The 17,064-nt window shown below is 36.8% G+C and overlaps 1 protein-coding gene across 1 annotated transcript in view; it reads left to right on the top strand.

Annotated features, from left to right (window-relative positions):
- Window positions 1-15,584, top strand: part of LOC133646990 (GRAM domain-containing protein 4-like) — a 28,465-nt gene extending 12,881 nt beyond the window's left edge. The window contains exons 9-19 of the mRNA XM_062042997.1: window positions 876-967; window positions 1,031-1,079; window positions 1,145-1,216; window positions 1,285-1,328; window positions 3,999-4,108; window positions 5,526-5,680; window positions 5,925-6,027; window positions 9,894-9,987; window positions 10,111-10,195; window positions 10,300-10,368; window positions 10,542-15,584. Of these exons, the coding sequence (XP_061898981.1) occupies window positions 876-967; window positions 1,031-1,079; window positions 1,145-1,216; window positions 1,285-1,328; window positions 3,999-4,108; window positions 5,526-5,680; window positions 5,925-6,027; window positions 9,894-9,987; window positions 10,111-10,195; window positions 10,300-10,368; window positions 10,542-10,649 (981 nt within the window). The 3' untranslated portion in view covers window positions 10,650-15,584. The remainder of the gene's footprint in view (window positions 1-875; window positions 968-1,030; window positions 1,080-1,144; window positions 1,217-1,284; window positions 1,329-3,998; window positions 4,109-5,525; window positions 5,681-5,924; window positions 6,028-9,893; window positions 9,988-10,110; window positions 10,196-10,299; window positions 10,369-10,541) is intronic.
- Window positions 15,585-17,064: the final 1,480 nt, after the last annotated feature.

The following is a 17,064-nucleotide window of genomic DNA, read 5'->3' as shown; positions in this document are numbered from 1 at the left end:
GTAGCTCTTACATGTTAACTGTTAGCTCTCAAGTGCTAACTACTAGCTTTTACATGTTAACTGCTAGTTATTACATGTTAACTGCTAACTCTTATATGCTAACTATTAGCTCTTACATGCTAATTGCTAGTTCCTACATGCTTACTGCTAGCGCTCACATGCTAACTGCTAACTCTCACAACCAAACTGCTATCTCTCACATGGTAACTGCCAGCTCCTACATGCTAACTGCTATCTCTTATATATTAACTGCTAGATCCCAAACGCTAACTGCTAGCTCTCACATATTAACTGATAGCTCCCACATGCTAGCTGTTGACTGCTAGCACTTACATGCTAACTGCCAGCTCCTACATGATACTGCTATCTCTTATATATTAACTGCTACCTCTCACATGTTAACTGCTATCTCTCACATGTTAACTGCTATCTCTCACATGTTAACTGCTAGTTCCCACATGCTAACTGCTAGCTCCCACATGCTAACTGCTAGCTCCCACATTGTAACTGCTAGCTCCCACATGCTAACTGCTAGCTCCCACATGTTAACTGCTCACTCTCACATGTTAACTGATAGCTCCCACATGCTAACTGTTAGCTGCTAACTGCAAGCTCTCACATGCTAACTGCTAGCTCTCACATGCTAACTGCTAGCTCCACATGCTAACTGCTAGCTCCCACGTGCTAACTGCTAGCTCTCGCATGTTAACTGATAGCTCCACATGCTAACTGCAAGCTCTCACATGCTAACTGCTAACTCTCACATGATAACTGCTAGCTCTCACATGTTAACTACTAGCTCCCACATGCTAACAGTTAGCTGCTCTGTGCAAGCTCTTACATGGCCTAGCCTGACGCGTGTGTGCTCTCTGCAGATGTACATGTACGCAACGTGGCGTGGATGGACCATCTCCATGTTCCTGTTCCTCGCCGTCCTGCGCCTCTCTTTAAATTACCTCATCGCCAGGTGATTCAGCCCACGTGAGAAGCACACCTGTCATGTTCTTATGGTGCGTGCGCTGCTCTGCAGGGGCTGGAGGATCCAGTGGAGCATCGTGCCGGAGATCTCAGAACCCGTGGTAGGAACACCTCAGCCGCGCTTGTCAGCCGTCAGCTGTGTGACCTTACGGCTGCTCTTCTCCAGGAGCCTCCCAGGGAGGACCTGACCGTCACGGAGAAGTTCCAGCTGGTCCTGCACGTGGCCCAGAAAGTTCAGGTGACCCTCGCTGGGACAAACCCAGGACGAGGCCAGACATTTTGACGTCTGCTTTGTTTCCTCCTCAGAACATCTTTGGCAAGATGGCCGACGTCCTGGAGAAGATCAAGAAGTGAGCTCGCCTTTGCTTCCGGTTCTGACCCGGTTGACCTGTCACATTTCTACAGTGTGTGTGTGTGTGTGTTTGCGTGGCGTGCGTGCGTGGCATGTGTGCGTGCGTGGCGTGTGTGCGTGCGTGGCATGTGTGCGTGCGTGGCGTGTGTGCGTGCGTGGCGTGTGTGCGTGGCGTGCGTGCGTGCGTGGCGTGTGTGCGTGGCGTGCGTGGCGTGTGTGCGTGGCGTGCGTGCGTGCGTGGCGTGTGTGCGTGGCGTGCGTGCGTGGCGTGGTGTGTGTGGGTGGCGTGCCTTGGTGGCGTGTGCGTGTTTGAGTGCGTGCGTGTGTGGCGTGCGTGCGTGGCGTGTGTGCATGCGTGGCGTGCGTGCGTTGGTGACGTGGCGTGCATGCGTGCGTGGCGTGGCGTGCTTGCGTGGCGTGCGTTGGTGGCGTGGCGTGCGTGTTTGCGTGCGTGTTTGCGTGCGTGCGTTGGTGGCGTGCGTGCGTGCGTGGCGTGCATTGGTGGCGTGGCGTGCGTGCGTGTGTGTGTGCGTGGCGTGCGTGTGTGCGTGGCGTGCGTTGGTGGCGTGGCGTGTGTGCGTGCGTGGCGTGCATTGGTGGCGTGGTGTGCGTGTTTGAGTGCGTGCGTGTGTGGCGTGCGTGCGTGGCGTGTGTGCATGCGTGGCGTGCGTGCGTTGGTGACGTGGCGTGCATGCGTGCGTGGCGTGGCGTGCTTGCGTGGCGTGCGTTGGTGGCGTGGCGTGCGTGTTTGCGTGCGTGTTTGCGTGCGTGTTTGCGTGCGTGCGTTGGTGGCGTGCGTGCGTGCGTGGCGTGCATTGGTGGCGTGGCGTGCGTGCGTGTGTGTGTGCGTGGCGTGCGTGTGTGCGTGGCGTGCGTTGGTGGCGTGGCGTGTGTGCGTGCGTGGCGTGCATTGGTGGCGTGGCGTGCGTGCATGCGTGGCGTGCGTGCGTTGGTGACGTGGCGTGCATGCGTGCGTGGCGTGGCGTGCTTGCGTGGCGTGCGTTGGTGGCGTGGCGTGCGTGTTTGCGTGCGTGTTTGCGTGCGTGCGTGGCGTGCGTTGGTGGCGTGCGTGGCGTGCATTGGTGGCGTGGCGTGCGTGCGTGTGTGTGCGTGGCGTGCGTGCGTGCGTGGCGTGCGTTGGTGGCGTAGCGTGTGTGCGTGCGTGGCGTGCATTGGTGGCGTGGCGTGCGTGCATGCGTGTGTGTGTGTGCGTGGCATGCGTGCATGGCGTGCGTGCGTGTTTACACAGTCACCTTTAGGGGACCTCTGACGGTATGGGGACAAAAAAATGGGTCCCCTAAAGCAGAGGTCCCCAACCTTTTTGTAGCTGCGGTCAACGCTTGAAAATTTGTCCCACGGACCGGGGGTTGGGGGGGATGTATGGGTTTTTTTTTGTTTGTTTGTTTTTTTTTGTCATAAAGAAATACAATCATGTGTGCTTACGGACTGTATCCCTGCAGACTGTATTGATCTATATTGATATATATATATACACTACCGTTCAAAAGTTTGGGGTCACATTGAAATGTCCTTATTTTTGAAGGAAAAGCACTGTACTTTTCAATGAAGATAACTTTAAACTAGTCTTAACTTTAAAGAAATACACTCTATACATTGCTAATGTGGTAAATGACTATTCTAGCTGCAAATGTCTGGTTTTTGGTGCAATATCTACATAGGTGTATAGAGGCCCATTTCCAGCAACTATCACTCCAGTGTTCTAATGGTACAATGTGTTTGCTCATTGGCTCAGAAGGCTAATTGATGATTAGAAAACCCTTGTGCAATCACGTTCACACATCTGAAAACAGTTTAGCTCGTTACAGAAGCTACAAAACTGACCTTCCTTTGAGCAGATTGAGTTTCTGGAGCATCACATTTGTGGGGTCAATTAAACGCTCAAAATGGCCAGAAAAAGAGAACTTTCATCTGAAACTCGACAGTCTATTCCTGTTCTTAGAAATGAAGGCTATTCCACAAAATTGTTTGGGTGACCCCAAACTTTTGAACGGTAGTGTATATTGTGTTTTTTATTAGTTGAATTAATTAAAAAAAAAAAAAAAAAAAAATTTTCTATTTATTTATTTTTTTAATTTCTTGTGTGGCCAATCGGTCCACGGACCGGCACCGGACCACGGCCCGGTGGTTGGGGACCACTGCCCTAAAGGGAAACCTTTTTAAATGATAGTCAGATCCATTCTGAAGATGTCTAAGTGATTTTTAAGCTTTGGCCCATGAAACATGTTTACTGGTTAGTTTGAGTGTGAGACATTTGCACAGCAGCAACAACTTTTTTTTTTTTTTTAAATGGTCCTCAGTAGTCACGTACAAATTTGTGTGAATTATGCAAAAGGATTTAAATTTGGTCCCCATGAACCATAGTAACTCTTTTCCCCCAGGGTCCCCAGTAAGAATGATCAGCACATTACTTCATCAATCCAGAGATTTAAAGACGTGTATGAGCTAACTGGGCAGTGGCCATTTTACACCATTTTTTTATGCCTCCACAACCTGTACAAAGGGTGTTCCCCACAAGTGATGATCAAAAACTTGGTCCCCATTCCAAATGATAACCAGTATGTGTGCGTGTGTGTGTGTGTGTGTGTGTGTGTGTGTGTGTGTGTGTGTGTGTGTGTGTGTGTGTGTGTGTGTGTGTGTGTGTCTGCAGTCTCTTCATGTGGGTGGATCCTAAGTTAACCAAGAAGCTGTACGTGGCTGTGTGGGTGCTCTTCATCGCCTCCTGCCTGCTGCCTTACAAAGTGCTGGGACTCATCATCGGTACGTCGCCATCTTGTCCCTCACACCTGTTTAACAGACTATAGGACACTCAATTATTTGACGCTTTCAGCCAATCAGAAGACTGTAGAGAACGTCGTTAGCGGACGAGACTATAGCAATAACGTGTAGTCGTGTGATGATGTTATTACCGTATTTTTCGGAGTATACGTAAGTCGCTCAGGAGTATAAGTCGCACCGGACGAAAATGCATAATAAAGAAGGAAAAAAACATATAAGTCGCACTGGAGTATAAGTCGCATTTTTTGGGGGAAATGTATTTGATAAAAGCCAACACCAAGAATAGACATTTGAAAGGCAATTTAAAATAAATAAAGAATAGTGAACAACAGGCTGAATAAGTGTACGTTATATGAGGCATAAATAACCAACTGAGAACGTGCCTGGTGTGTTAACGTAACATATTATGGTAAGAGTCATTCAAATAACTATAACATATAGAACATGCTATACGTTTACCAAACAATCTGTCACTCCTAATCGCTAAATCCCATGAAATCTTATACGTCTAGTCTCTTACGTGAATGAGATAAATAATATTATTTGATATTTTACGCGAATGTGTTAATATTTTCACACATAAGTCGCTCCCGAGTATAAGTCGCACCCCCGACCAAACTATGAAAAAAATGCGACAAGAACACGTCTTTCTCTTTTTCGGTGCGTTCTAAGTAGTAAAAAAATGCTAGCAAGAGGCAGCTAACAATGCAGCTAACCGGGGTTCGATCTACTCTGCCTATGAAGCGTATTAAAAGCAATCCTAAAACCTCCATCAAGGTTTTCATACACGCTGTGAGTATATACTGTATGTCATGCAGTAACATTCATAACAACATGTAATACTTCAAGTATTTTGGCCATTTCTCGCCTGGGCGCAAAGACAACTACCGCTAATCATTGCAGACTTTGGGAGAGACGACGACGACTACTTTGATGAGCCAGATCTTTATAGCGTTGATCCTGAACACACGTAAGACGAACATAATAAAACAATCACCTCCTGTACAACGTCCTCTCCCGCTGGGATGTTTATATCTTTCAGCACCGGACTTGAGTTCCCTGTTTAGTCCTCACTCCTCAGGTTAAAAAATGCCCGGGAGCAAACAGCCAACTTCTCAACTTATGTTGGCAACCTTCGACTATTTACAATTCATCATTGAGCGATTCAGTCGCTCAGTAGCTAGCTAGCTTCTAGCTATTTCTGTGAGCAAGACACAGTGTTACTAAAAGTAGTTCCTCAGTGTTAGCGCCTACAATAACAATGTTGCTACGCATGGACTGTTGTCTGTTTAGAGGGGAAAATAGATCCTATTGTTAGCTGCCTTTTGCTAGCAGTTTTTCACTCTTTTTAACGCACAGGAAAAAAAATGTGGATGATGATTGATGTTCTTCCTTCCAGGTGTGGTTGCGGGTGTCAAGTTCTTCATCATCAACTTCATCTTCAGGAGCTGTCCCAAACTGCGGGACCGTTACGACACGGCTCACATCGTGTGGACCAGCCTGCCCACAGACCTGCAGCTGAGGGAGCGTGGCGACCCCTCGCTATCCCGACGGGTCAGTCCTCAAAACTGGCGAAGACCAGGTGACCTGGTTCTGGTCCAGGCTGGTCCACGTCGCTGGTTTTTTGTCTTGCCATCTCTCTGACTTGTATTTTCTCTCCTAGCTGTCTGAGTGTGACCAGGTAAGGTTGTGTTGTGGTCATGTGACACAAGCGAAGCACCCGCTGGAGGCGTGCACGTCATTAATGGACCTTCCAGCCCGGTTCTGGTTCTTGTTAAGTCCCCTTTGTTGTCTTCAGGTTCCTTCTGGGGAGGACATGGGAGCAGGAAAGTCCTTCACCATCAAGAGAGGAGCCTTCCATGAGGTCTTCAACCTCCCAGAGAGTGAGCTTCCACTGACAGGTGACAATAATAACAATTAGTATATTCAATAATAATACACACACAAACAAGTATTATATGTAATAATAATAAATACAATACTATTTATTATATAGAATATTAATAAATACAAAATAATTATTGCATTAAATAATAATAAATGCAAAAATAATTATTATATTCAATAGTAATAAATACAATCATATTCAATATCATTATATTGGGTAACACGTTCAATAATTATTATTATTTCCAAGGGAATAAGCGGTAGAAAATGGATGGATGGATAATTATATTCAATAATAATAATTATATTGGATAATAATACATGCAATAATACAAATACTTATATTCAATAATAAAACATATGCAAATAATTATATGTAATAATAATAAATACACTAATATTTATTATATAGAATAATAATACAAAATAATTATTGCATTGAATAATAATAAATGCAAAAATAATTATTATATTCAATAGTAATAAATACAATCATTCATAATCATTATATTGGGTAACACGTTCAATAATTATTATTTCCAATAATAATAATTATATTCAATAATAATAATTGTATTGGATAATAATACATGCAATAATAAAAATACTTATATACAATAATAATACATACGGAAATAATTATATGTAATAATAATAAATACACTAATATTTATTATATAGAATAATAATACAAAATAATTATTGCATTGAATAATAATAAATGCAAAAATAATTATTATATTCAATAGTAATAAATACAATCATATTCATAATCATTATATTGGATAACACGTTCAATAATTATTATTATTTCCAATAATAATAATTATATTCAATAATAATAATTATATTGGATAATAATACATGCAATAATAAAAATACTTATATTCAATAAAATTACATACGGCAGAAATAATTATATGTAATAATAATAAATACACTGATATTTATGATATAGAATAATACAAAATAATTATTGCATTGAATAATAATACATGCAAAAATGATTATGTACAATAATAATAAATACAATCATTATATTCATTACTGAATGTAACTATTATTTAATTTATTAATAAGCATTATATTGGATAATAATTATATTCAATAATACTAATAAATAAATAAAAATATTATATTCAATAATAATAGCTATATTGGATAAAAATTAGGGATGTCCGATAATATCGGACTGCCGATATTATCGGCCGATAAATGCTTTAAAATGTAATATCGGAAATTATCGGTACCTGTTTCAAAAAGTAACATTTATGACTTTTTAAAACGCAGCTGTGTACACGGACGTAGGGAGAAGTACAGAGCGCCAATAAACCTTAAAGGCACTTCCTTTGCGTGCCAGCCCAGTCACATAATATCTACGGCTTTTCACACACACAAGTGAATGCAAGCATACTTGGTCAACAGCCATACAGGTCACACTGAGGGTGGCCGTATAAACAACTTTAACACTGTTACAAACATGCGCCACACTGTGAACCCACACCAAACAAGAATGACAAACACATTTCGGGAGAACATCCGCACCGTAACACAACATAAACACAACAGAACAAATACCCAGAACTCCTTGCAGCACTAACTATTCCGGGATGCTACAATATACACCCCGCGCTACCACCAAACCCCGCCCAACTGAACCCCGCTAATGATACTAATAATGTTAGTAATACTACTAATAATGATACTCATAATGACACTAATAATGATAATAATACTACTAATAATGTTAGTAATACTACTAATAATGATACTAATAATGACACTAATAATGATAATAATAATACTAATAATGATACTAATAATGTTAGTAATACTACTAATAATTATACTAATGACACTAATAATGATACTAATAATGTTAGTAATACTACTAATAATGATACTAATAATGACACTAATAATGATAATAATAATACTAATAATGATGCTAATAATGTTAGTAATACTACTAATAATTATACTAATGACACTAATAATGATACTAATAATGTTAGTAATACTACTAATAATGATACTAATAATGACACTAATAATGATAATATCAATACTAATAATGTTAGTAATACTACTAATAATTATACTAATGACACTAATAATGATACTAATAATGTTAGTAATACTACTAATAATTATACTAATGACACTAATAATGATAATAATGATACTAATAATGTTAGTAATACTACTAATAATTATACAAATGACACTAATAATGATACTAATAATGTTAGTAATACTACTAATAATTATACTAATGACACTAATAATGATAATAATAATACTAATAATGATACTAATAATGTTAGTAATACTGCTAATAATGATAATACTAATACTAATAATGATACTAATAATGTTAGTAATACTACTAATAATGATACTAATAATGACACTAATAATGATAATATCAATACTAATAATGTTAGTAATTCTACTAATAATGATACTAATAATGACACAAATAATGATAATAATACTAATAATGATGCTAATAATGTTAGTAATACTACTAATAATGACACTAATAATGATACTAATAATGTTAGTAATACTACTAATAATGATACTAATAATGACACTAATAATGATAATAATAATATTAATAATGATACTAATACTGTTAGTAATACTACTAATAATGTTAGTAATACTACTAATAATGATACTAATAATGTTAGTAATACTACTAATAATGTTAGTAATACTACTAATAATGATACTAATAATGTTAGTAATACTACTAATAATGACACTAATAATGATAATAATAATACTAATAATGATAATAATAATAATGATACTAATAATGTTAGTAATACTACTAATAATGACACTAATAATGATAATAATAATACTAATAATGATAATAATAATAATGATACTAATAATGTTAGTAATACTACTAATAATGATACTAATAATGGCACTAATAATGATAATAATAATAATACTAATAATGATACTAATAATATTAGTAATTCTACTAATAATGATACTAATAATGACACTAATAATGATAATAATAATACTAATAATGATACTAATAATGTTAGTAATAAATGATAAATAAATGCTACTAATAATGACATTAATAATGACACAAATAATGATACTAATAAAGTTAGTAATACTACTAATAATGATACTAATAATGATACTAATGACACTAATATTAATACTAATAATGGTAATACTACTGATAATTTTGGTAATACTACTAATAAAGATAGTATTGCTACTAATAGTGATACTAATACTACTAATAATGATATTAATACTACTAGTAATGACACTAATAATGATAATAATAATACTACTAATGATACTACTAATGTTAGTAATACTACTAATAATGATACTAATAATGATAATAATAATACTAATAATGATACTAATAATGTTAGTAATACTACTAATAATGACATTAATAATGACACAAATAATGATACTAATAATGTTAGTAATACTACTAATAATGACACTAATAATGATAATGGGGCGGCGTGGCAAAGTTGGTAGAGTGGCCGTGCCAGCAATCGGAGGGTTGCTGGTTACTGGGGTTCAATCCCCACCTTCTACCATCCTAGTCACGCCCGTTGTGTCCTTGGGCAAGACACTTCACCCTTGCTCCTGATGGCTGCTGGTTGGCGCCTTGCATGGCAGCTCCCTCCATCAGTGTGTGAATGTGTGTGTGAATGTGGAAATACTGTCAAAGCGCTTTGAGTACCTTGAAGGTAGAAAAGCGCTATACAAGTATAACCCATTTATCATTTATTTATTTACTAATGATAGTAATGATACTCCTAGTATTACTACTGATAGTAATATTGCTAATAGTCCAGTGTTGTTGTGTTGGCAGCGTGTGAGGGAGGTTGGCGCTGCTGCCTGATTAACCGTGACAAGAAGACGCCCACAGACTACATCCGTCATGGCGTGCTCTACGTCACAGAGAAGTACTTCACACATACTACTTCAGTACAAACACTGAAGTACTCAGTCAAGTGCTACTAAATACTAGGAAGTATTTACTACTAACCCCCCTCCCCCTCCCCCTCCCCCCCCCCTCTGACCGTCAGCCACCTGTGCTTCGAGTGCTCCAGGTCTTCATCCTCCAAGAGGAACAAAGTCATCAAGCTGCTGGACATCGTGGACATCCAGAAGGTAATGACTAGTCTCCTTTCCTTCTTTCCTTCTTTCCTTCTTCACCATCAAAGTCAAGTCCTATCTCCCCCCCCTCCCCCCCTCCCCCTCCTGCCCCCCTCCAGTACAAAGTCCTGTCCGTCCTCCAAGGCTTTGGCATGGGCATCTCCATAGCAACGCCCTCCACCCAGAAGGTGAGACCTTGTAGGCCATACTGCAGCGTCCATCTTGATGTGTGTGTGTGTGTGTGTGTGTGTGTGTGTGTGTGTGTGTGTGTGTGTGTGTGTGTGTGTGTGTGTGTGTGTGTGTGTGTGTGTGTGTGTGTGTGTGTGTGTGTGTGTGTGTGTGTGTGTGTGTGTGTCGCCAGCCCCTGGTGTTTGGAGCCATGGCCAACCGCGACGAAGCCTTCCACCTCATCTCCAGCCAGCACAAGAAGACGGTCGCCATGGTTACCGCCGCCATCCCAGAGACGTAGGAAGCAGATGGTGGTCCCACAGGAAGTCACCTCTTCAGGACTTTTATGGCATTTTAGCCCTTTGCTCTGTTTCAACCTAAAAATCATGACGCCATCTTGGAAATATGCTAACGTCTCTTGTCCTAGCACGCTAACATTTTATGCTAGCTTTTTAGCTCATTTTTTTTAATGTTTGAACCTAAAAATCATGGCGCTATCTTGGAAATATGCTAACATTTTACGGTAGATTTTAGCAAAAAAAATTATGTTTGAACCTAAAAATCATGGCGCTATCTTGGAAATATGCTAACATTTTACGGTAGATTTTAGCAAAAAAAATTATGTTTGAACCTAAAAATCATGGCGCTATCTTGGAAGTATGCTAGCATTTTATGCTAGATTTTAGCAAAAAAAATGTATGTTTGAACCTAAAAAGCATGGCGCTATCTTGGAAGTATGCTAACATTTTATGCTAGATATTAGCAAAAAAAATGTATGTTTGAACCTAAAAATCATGGCGCTATCTTGGAAATATGCTAACATTTTGTACTAGATTTTAGCAAAAAAAAAATGTATGTTTGAACCTAAAATCATGGCACTATCTTGGAAATATGCTAACACTTTATGCTAGCTTTTTAGCAAATTCTTTTATGTTTGAACCTAAAAACCATGGCGCCATCTTGAAAATACGCTGACATTTTATGCTAGCTTTTTAGCTTTTTTTTAATGTTTAAACTTAAAAATCATGTCGCCATCTTGGAATTATGCTAACATTTTATGCTATCTTTTTAGCTCATTTTTTCAGTTTGAACCTAAAAATCATGGCGCTATCTTGGAAATATGCTAACACTTTATGCTAGCTTTTTAGCTATTTTTCTGTTTGAACCTAAAAATCATGGCACTATCTTGGAAATATGCTAACACTTTATGCTAGCTATTAGCTTTTTTTTTTTTGTTTGAATTTAAAAATCATGGCGCGATCTTGGAAATATGCTAACATTTTATGCTAGCTTTTTAGCAAATTTTTTATGTTTTAACCTAAAAATCATGGCGCTATCTTGGGAATATGCTAACATTTTATGCTAGCTTTTTAGCTAATTTTTTAATGTATGAACCTAAAAATCATGGCGCTATCTTGGAAGTATGCTAACACTTTATGCTAGCTTTTTAGCAAATGTTTTTGTTTGAACCTAAAAATAATGGCACTATCTTGGAAATATGCTAACACTTTATGCTAGCTTTTTAGCTAATTTTTTATTGTTTGAACCTAAAAATCATGGCGCTATCTTGGAAATATGCTAACACTTTATGCTAGCTTTTTAGCTAATTTTTTAATGTTTGAACCTAAAAATCATGGCGCGATCGTGGAAATATGCTAACATTTTATGCTAGCTTTTTAGCAAATTTTTTATGTTTAAACCTAAAAATCATGGCGCTATCTTGGGAATATGCTAACATTTTATGCTAGCTTTTTAGCAAATTTTTTAATGTATGAACCTAAAAATCATGGCACTATCTTGGAAATATGCTAACATTTTATGCTAGTTTTTTAGCAAATTTTTTAATGTTTGAACCTAAAAACCATTGCGCCGTCTTGAAAATATGCTGACATTTTATGCTAGCTTTTTAGCAATTTTTTTTATGTTTAAACTTAAAAATCATGGCGCCATCTCGGAAATATGCTAACATTTTATGGTAGTTTTTTTAGCAAATTTATTATGTTTAAAGCTAAAAATCATGTCGCCATCTTGGAACTATGCTAACACATTATGCTAGCTTTTTAGCACATTTTTTATGTTTGAACCTAAAAATCATGGCGCTATCTTGGAAATATGCTAACATTTTATGGTAGCTTTTTAGCAAATTTTTTGTGTTTGAACCTAAAAATAATGGCGCTATCTTGGAAATATGCTAAAACTTTATGCTAGCTTTTTAGCTGATTATTTTAGGTTTGAACCTAAAAATCATGGTGCCATCTTGAAAATATGCTGACATTTTATGCTAGCTTTTTAGCAATTTTTTTTATGTTTAAACTTATAAAATCATGGCGCCATCTCGGAAATATGCTAACATTTTATGCTAGCTTTTTAGCTCATTTTTTATGTTTAAACCTAAAAATCATGGCGCCATCTTCGAAGTATGCTAACATGTCTTATCTTAACATGCTAACATTTTATGGTAGCTTTTTAGCAAATTTTTTATGTTTAAACCTAAAAATCATGCTTTTTGACATTTGCCGCTATCTTGGAAATATGCTAACGTTTTATGCTAGCTCTTCAACTATTTGTGTATGTTTATACCTAAAATCTAGTGCATTTTAATACTTGGCGATAGCTTAGAAGTACACTAACTTGTCGTATATCATCATGCTAACATTAGCATGCTAACATTTTATGCTAGCCTTTTAGCTAAATGTGTATGTCTACACCCAAAAATCATGGATTTGCATACTTGGGGCAATCTTGGAAATACGTTAACATCAAACAAAATATTAGCATGCTAATATTTTATGCTTGCATTTTAGCTAATTTTGTGTGTTTATACCTAAAAATCATGTTTTTTATGTATTCGGCACCATCTGGGAAATATGCTAACATCTGCAGACTAACGTTTTATGCTAGCTGTTCAGCTAATTTCGTATGTTTACATTTAAAAACGAGTGCATTTTAATACTTGGCGCTATCTTAGGAGTACACTAATTTGTCATATGTCATCATGCTAATGTTAGCATGCTAGCACTTTATGCTAGCTTTTTAGCTAAATTTGTATCTTTACACCCAAAAATCGTGGACATGGATACTTGGCGCAATCTTACAAGTATCTGTATATTCGTATGCTAATGTTAGCATGTTAATGTTTTATGCTAGCTTTTTAGCTAATTTTGTACAGTTATACCTAAAAAATCACACATTTTGATAGTTGGCGCCATCTCAGAAGTATGATAACGTCTCTTATATCAGCATGCCAAGATAAGCATGCTAGCATTTTATGCTAGCATTAGAGCTAATGTACATTTAAACCCAAAAAGTCATAGATTTTGATACTTGGCGCCATCTCGGAAGTATGATAACGTCTCTTAAATCGGCATGCTAATGTATTAGGCTAGCTTTTTTAGCTAATATCGTATATTTAAACCTAAAAATGGCCATCAAAATTTCCGCTGGAATTTTTCTAGTTATAATTATTACAGCAAATAATACAATGCGGGAATCGATTTAAATCAAGAAACAATTCTGAATCGAATCGGAATCAATTTGAATCGTTAGTTGCCCAAAGATTCACATTCTGAGTTTATTCATCTCAATTTTCAAATGAATAAAACATATATTTCACTCTTTTTTTAAGCTTTGACTTTTTAAAAGCACTTTAATTGTTCATGTGTGTACTTTTAGAACAACGCAGCTTTTTGTAGCTTTTGCAAAGTCTTTTTTTTCCTCAAATTGTGTTTGCCTGTAGACTTCCTGCTGCTAAAATGAAACACATTTGTATTATTTTAGTGCAATCCTGCTTTTAAACCAGGGGTGTCCAAAGTATGCTAATATTAGCATGCTAGTTTTTTTTTGTGCAAATATTGCAGGTGTATATTTGTTACTTGACGAACGATACCTGTTTGCATGCTAATGTTATTATGCTAGCTTTTTCTTGTGTGCTAATGTTGTAGTTGTACACCTCAGTCGTATTTTGGTACTTGATGCATGCTAACATTAGCAGGCTAGCATTTTAACACATTTTTCAGGTACACAACTCAGAGTAATATATTTTGGTATTCGACACATGTTAGTTAGCATTTTAGCATGCTAACATTAGCGTGTTAGATATTTTTTAAGCTAATTTAGCAGGAATACACCTAGGAGTAATATATTTTGGTATTCAACACGTGTTAGTTAGCATTTTAACATGCTAACATTAGCATGCTAGATATTTTTTTAAGCTAACTTAGCAGGAATACACCTCCAAGTAATATATTTTGGTATTCGACATGCGGTAGTTATTATTTTAGCATGCTAACATTAACATGCTAGATTGTTATTTTTAGCTAATTTAGCAGGAATACACCTCGGAGTAATACATTTTGGTATTCGACACGCGTTACAGTTAGCATTTTAGCATGCTAACATTAGCATGCTAGATATTTTTTTAAGCTAATTTAGCAGGAATACACCTCAGAGTAATATATTTTGGTATTCGACACACGTTACAGTTAGCATTTTAGCATGCTAGCATTAACATGCGAGATATTTTTTTTAAGCTAATTTAGCAGGAATACACCTCAGAGTAATATATTTTGTTATCCGACACGCTTTAGTTAGCATTTTAACATGCTAACATTAACATGCTAGATTATTTTTTTAAGATAATTTAGCAGGAATACACCTCCGACTAATATAATTTGGTATTCAACACGTTAGTTAGCATTTTAGCATGCTAACATTAACATGCTACATTATTTTTTTTTAGCTAATTTAGCAGGAATACACCTCAGACTAATATATTTTGGTATTCGACACACAATAGTTAGCATTTTAGCATGCTAACATTAGCATGTTAGTTATTTTTTTAAACTAATTTGGCAGGAATACACCTCAGACTAATCTATTTTGGTATTTCGCTAAATAAGTATCGTTAGCATGTTAGCAGAGTACTGTTAGCGTGCTAGATTTTTAGCTCATTTTGTTCATTTTTCTGTGTTTAGGGTTCTTTGAAAAAGAAATTTGTACTGGTTTTGAAAGTGAAAACTAGCAAAATCCTTTAGTTTGTCAGTCTGAGGCCCTCAGTGGAAAAAGTGTGGACATCCTGTTTTAAATAGGCATCTTGTTTTTGTGCAGTACTCAATTGTTCCTGCTGGTGTCAGTAGTGGGTAGTAGTCACTGTGTCTTTTACGCACTTTTGAATAGATAAATGAATACAAATGTATTTTTCTCAATAAGATAATAAAATGCTAATAAAAATGATTGCTGTGGATAGAAGTTGTTGACGTTTATAAAGTGTGGTTTTCCATGACTGTTTGCAAACTTGTTCAAAACACTCTTTTTCCTTTTAGCGTCTTCATGTCTCTTTCAACCTAAAAATCATGGCGCTATCTTGGAAATATGCTAACATTTTATGCTAACTTTTTAGCTAATTTTTTTATGTTTGAACCTAAAAATCATGACGCCATCTTGGAAATATGCTAACATTTTATGCTAGCTTTTTAGCTAATTTTTTTATGTTTGAACCTAAAAATCATGACGCCATCTTGGAAATATGCTAACATTTATGGTAGATTTTAGCAAATCATGGCGCTATCTTGGAAATATGCTAACACTTTATGCTAGCTTTTTAGGTATTTTTTCTGTTTGAACCTACAAATCATGGCGCTATCTTGGAAATATGCTAACATTTTATGTTAACTTTTTAGCTCATTTTTTCTGTTCTAACTTAAAAATCATGACGCCATCTTGGAAATACGCTAACATTTTATGCTAGCTTTTTAGCTCATTTTTTTATGTTTGAACTTAAAAATCATGGCGCCATCTCTGAAATATGCTAACATTTTATGCTAACTTTTTAGCTAATTTTTTATGTTTGAACCTAAAAACCATGGCACCATCTTGGAAGTATGCTAATGTCTCTTATCCTAGCATGCTAATATTTTATGGTAGCTTTTTAGCTAATTTTTAATGTTTGAACCCAAAAAGCATGGCGCCATCTCGGAAATATGCTAACATTTTATCCTAACTTTTTAGCTAATTTTTTATGTTTGAACCTAAAAACCATGGCGCCATCTCGGAAGTATGCTAATGTCTCTTATCCTAGCATGCTAATATTTTATGGTAGCTTTTTAGCTCATTTTTAATGTTTGAACTCAAAAAGCATGGCGCCATCTCGGAAATATGCTAACATTTTATGCTAACTTTTTAGCTCATTTTTTATGTTTGAACCTATATATCATGACGCCATCTTGGAAATATGCTAGCATTTTATGTTAGCTTTTTAGCAAATTTTTTAATGTTTAAACCTAAAAACCATGGTGCCATCTTGGAAGTATGCTAATGTTTCTTATCCTAGCATGCTAATATTTTATGGTAGCTTTTTTAGCTCATTTTTAATGTTTAAACTTAAAAATCATGGCGCCATGTCTGAAATATGCTAACTTTTTAGCAAATTTTTTATGTTTGAACTTAAAAACCATGGCGCCATCTTGGAAGTATGCTAATGTCTCTTATCCTAGCATGCTAATATTTTATGGTAGCTTTTTAGCTCATTTTTAATGTTTGAACTCAAAAAGCATGGCGCCATCTCGGAAATATGCTAACATTTTAGCTAGCTTTTTAGCTCATTTTTTTATGTTTGAACCTAAAAATCATGACGCCATCTTGGAAATATGCTAACATTTTATGGTAGCTTTTTAGCAAAAATTTTTAAGTTTAAACCTAAAAACCATGGCGCCATCTTG

The sequence above is a fragment of the Entelurus aequoreus genome, linkage group LG03, assembly GCF_033978785.1.
Source record: "Entelurus aequoreus isolate RoL-2023_Sb linkage group LG03, RoL_Eaeq_v1.1, whole genome shotgun sequence".
NCBI classification, from domain to species: domain Eukaryota; kingdom Metazoa; phylum Chordata; class Actinopteri; order Syngnathiformes; family Syngnathidae; genus Entelurus; species Entelurus aequoreus.
Note: the sequence above shows the minus strand (reverse complement) of the source record. Positions and strands in the feature narration are given on the sequence as shown.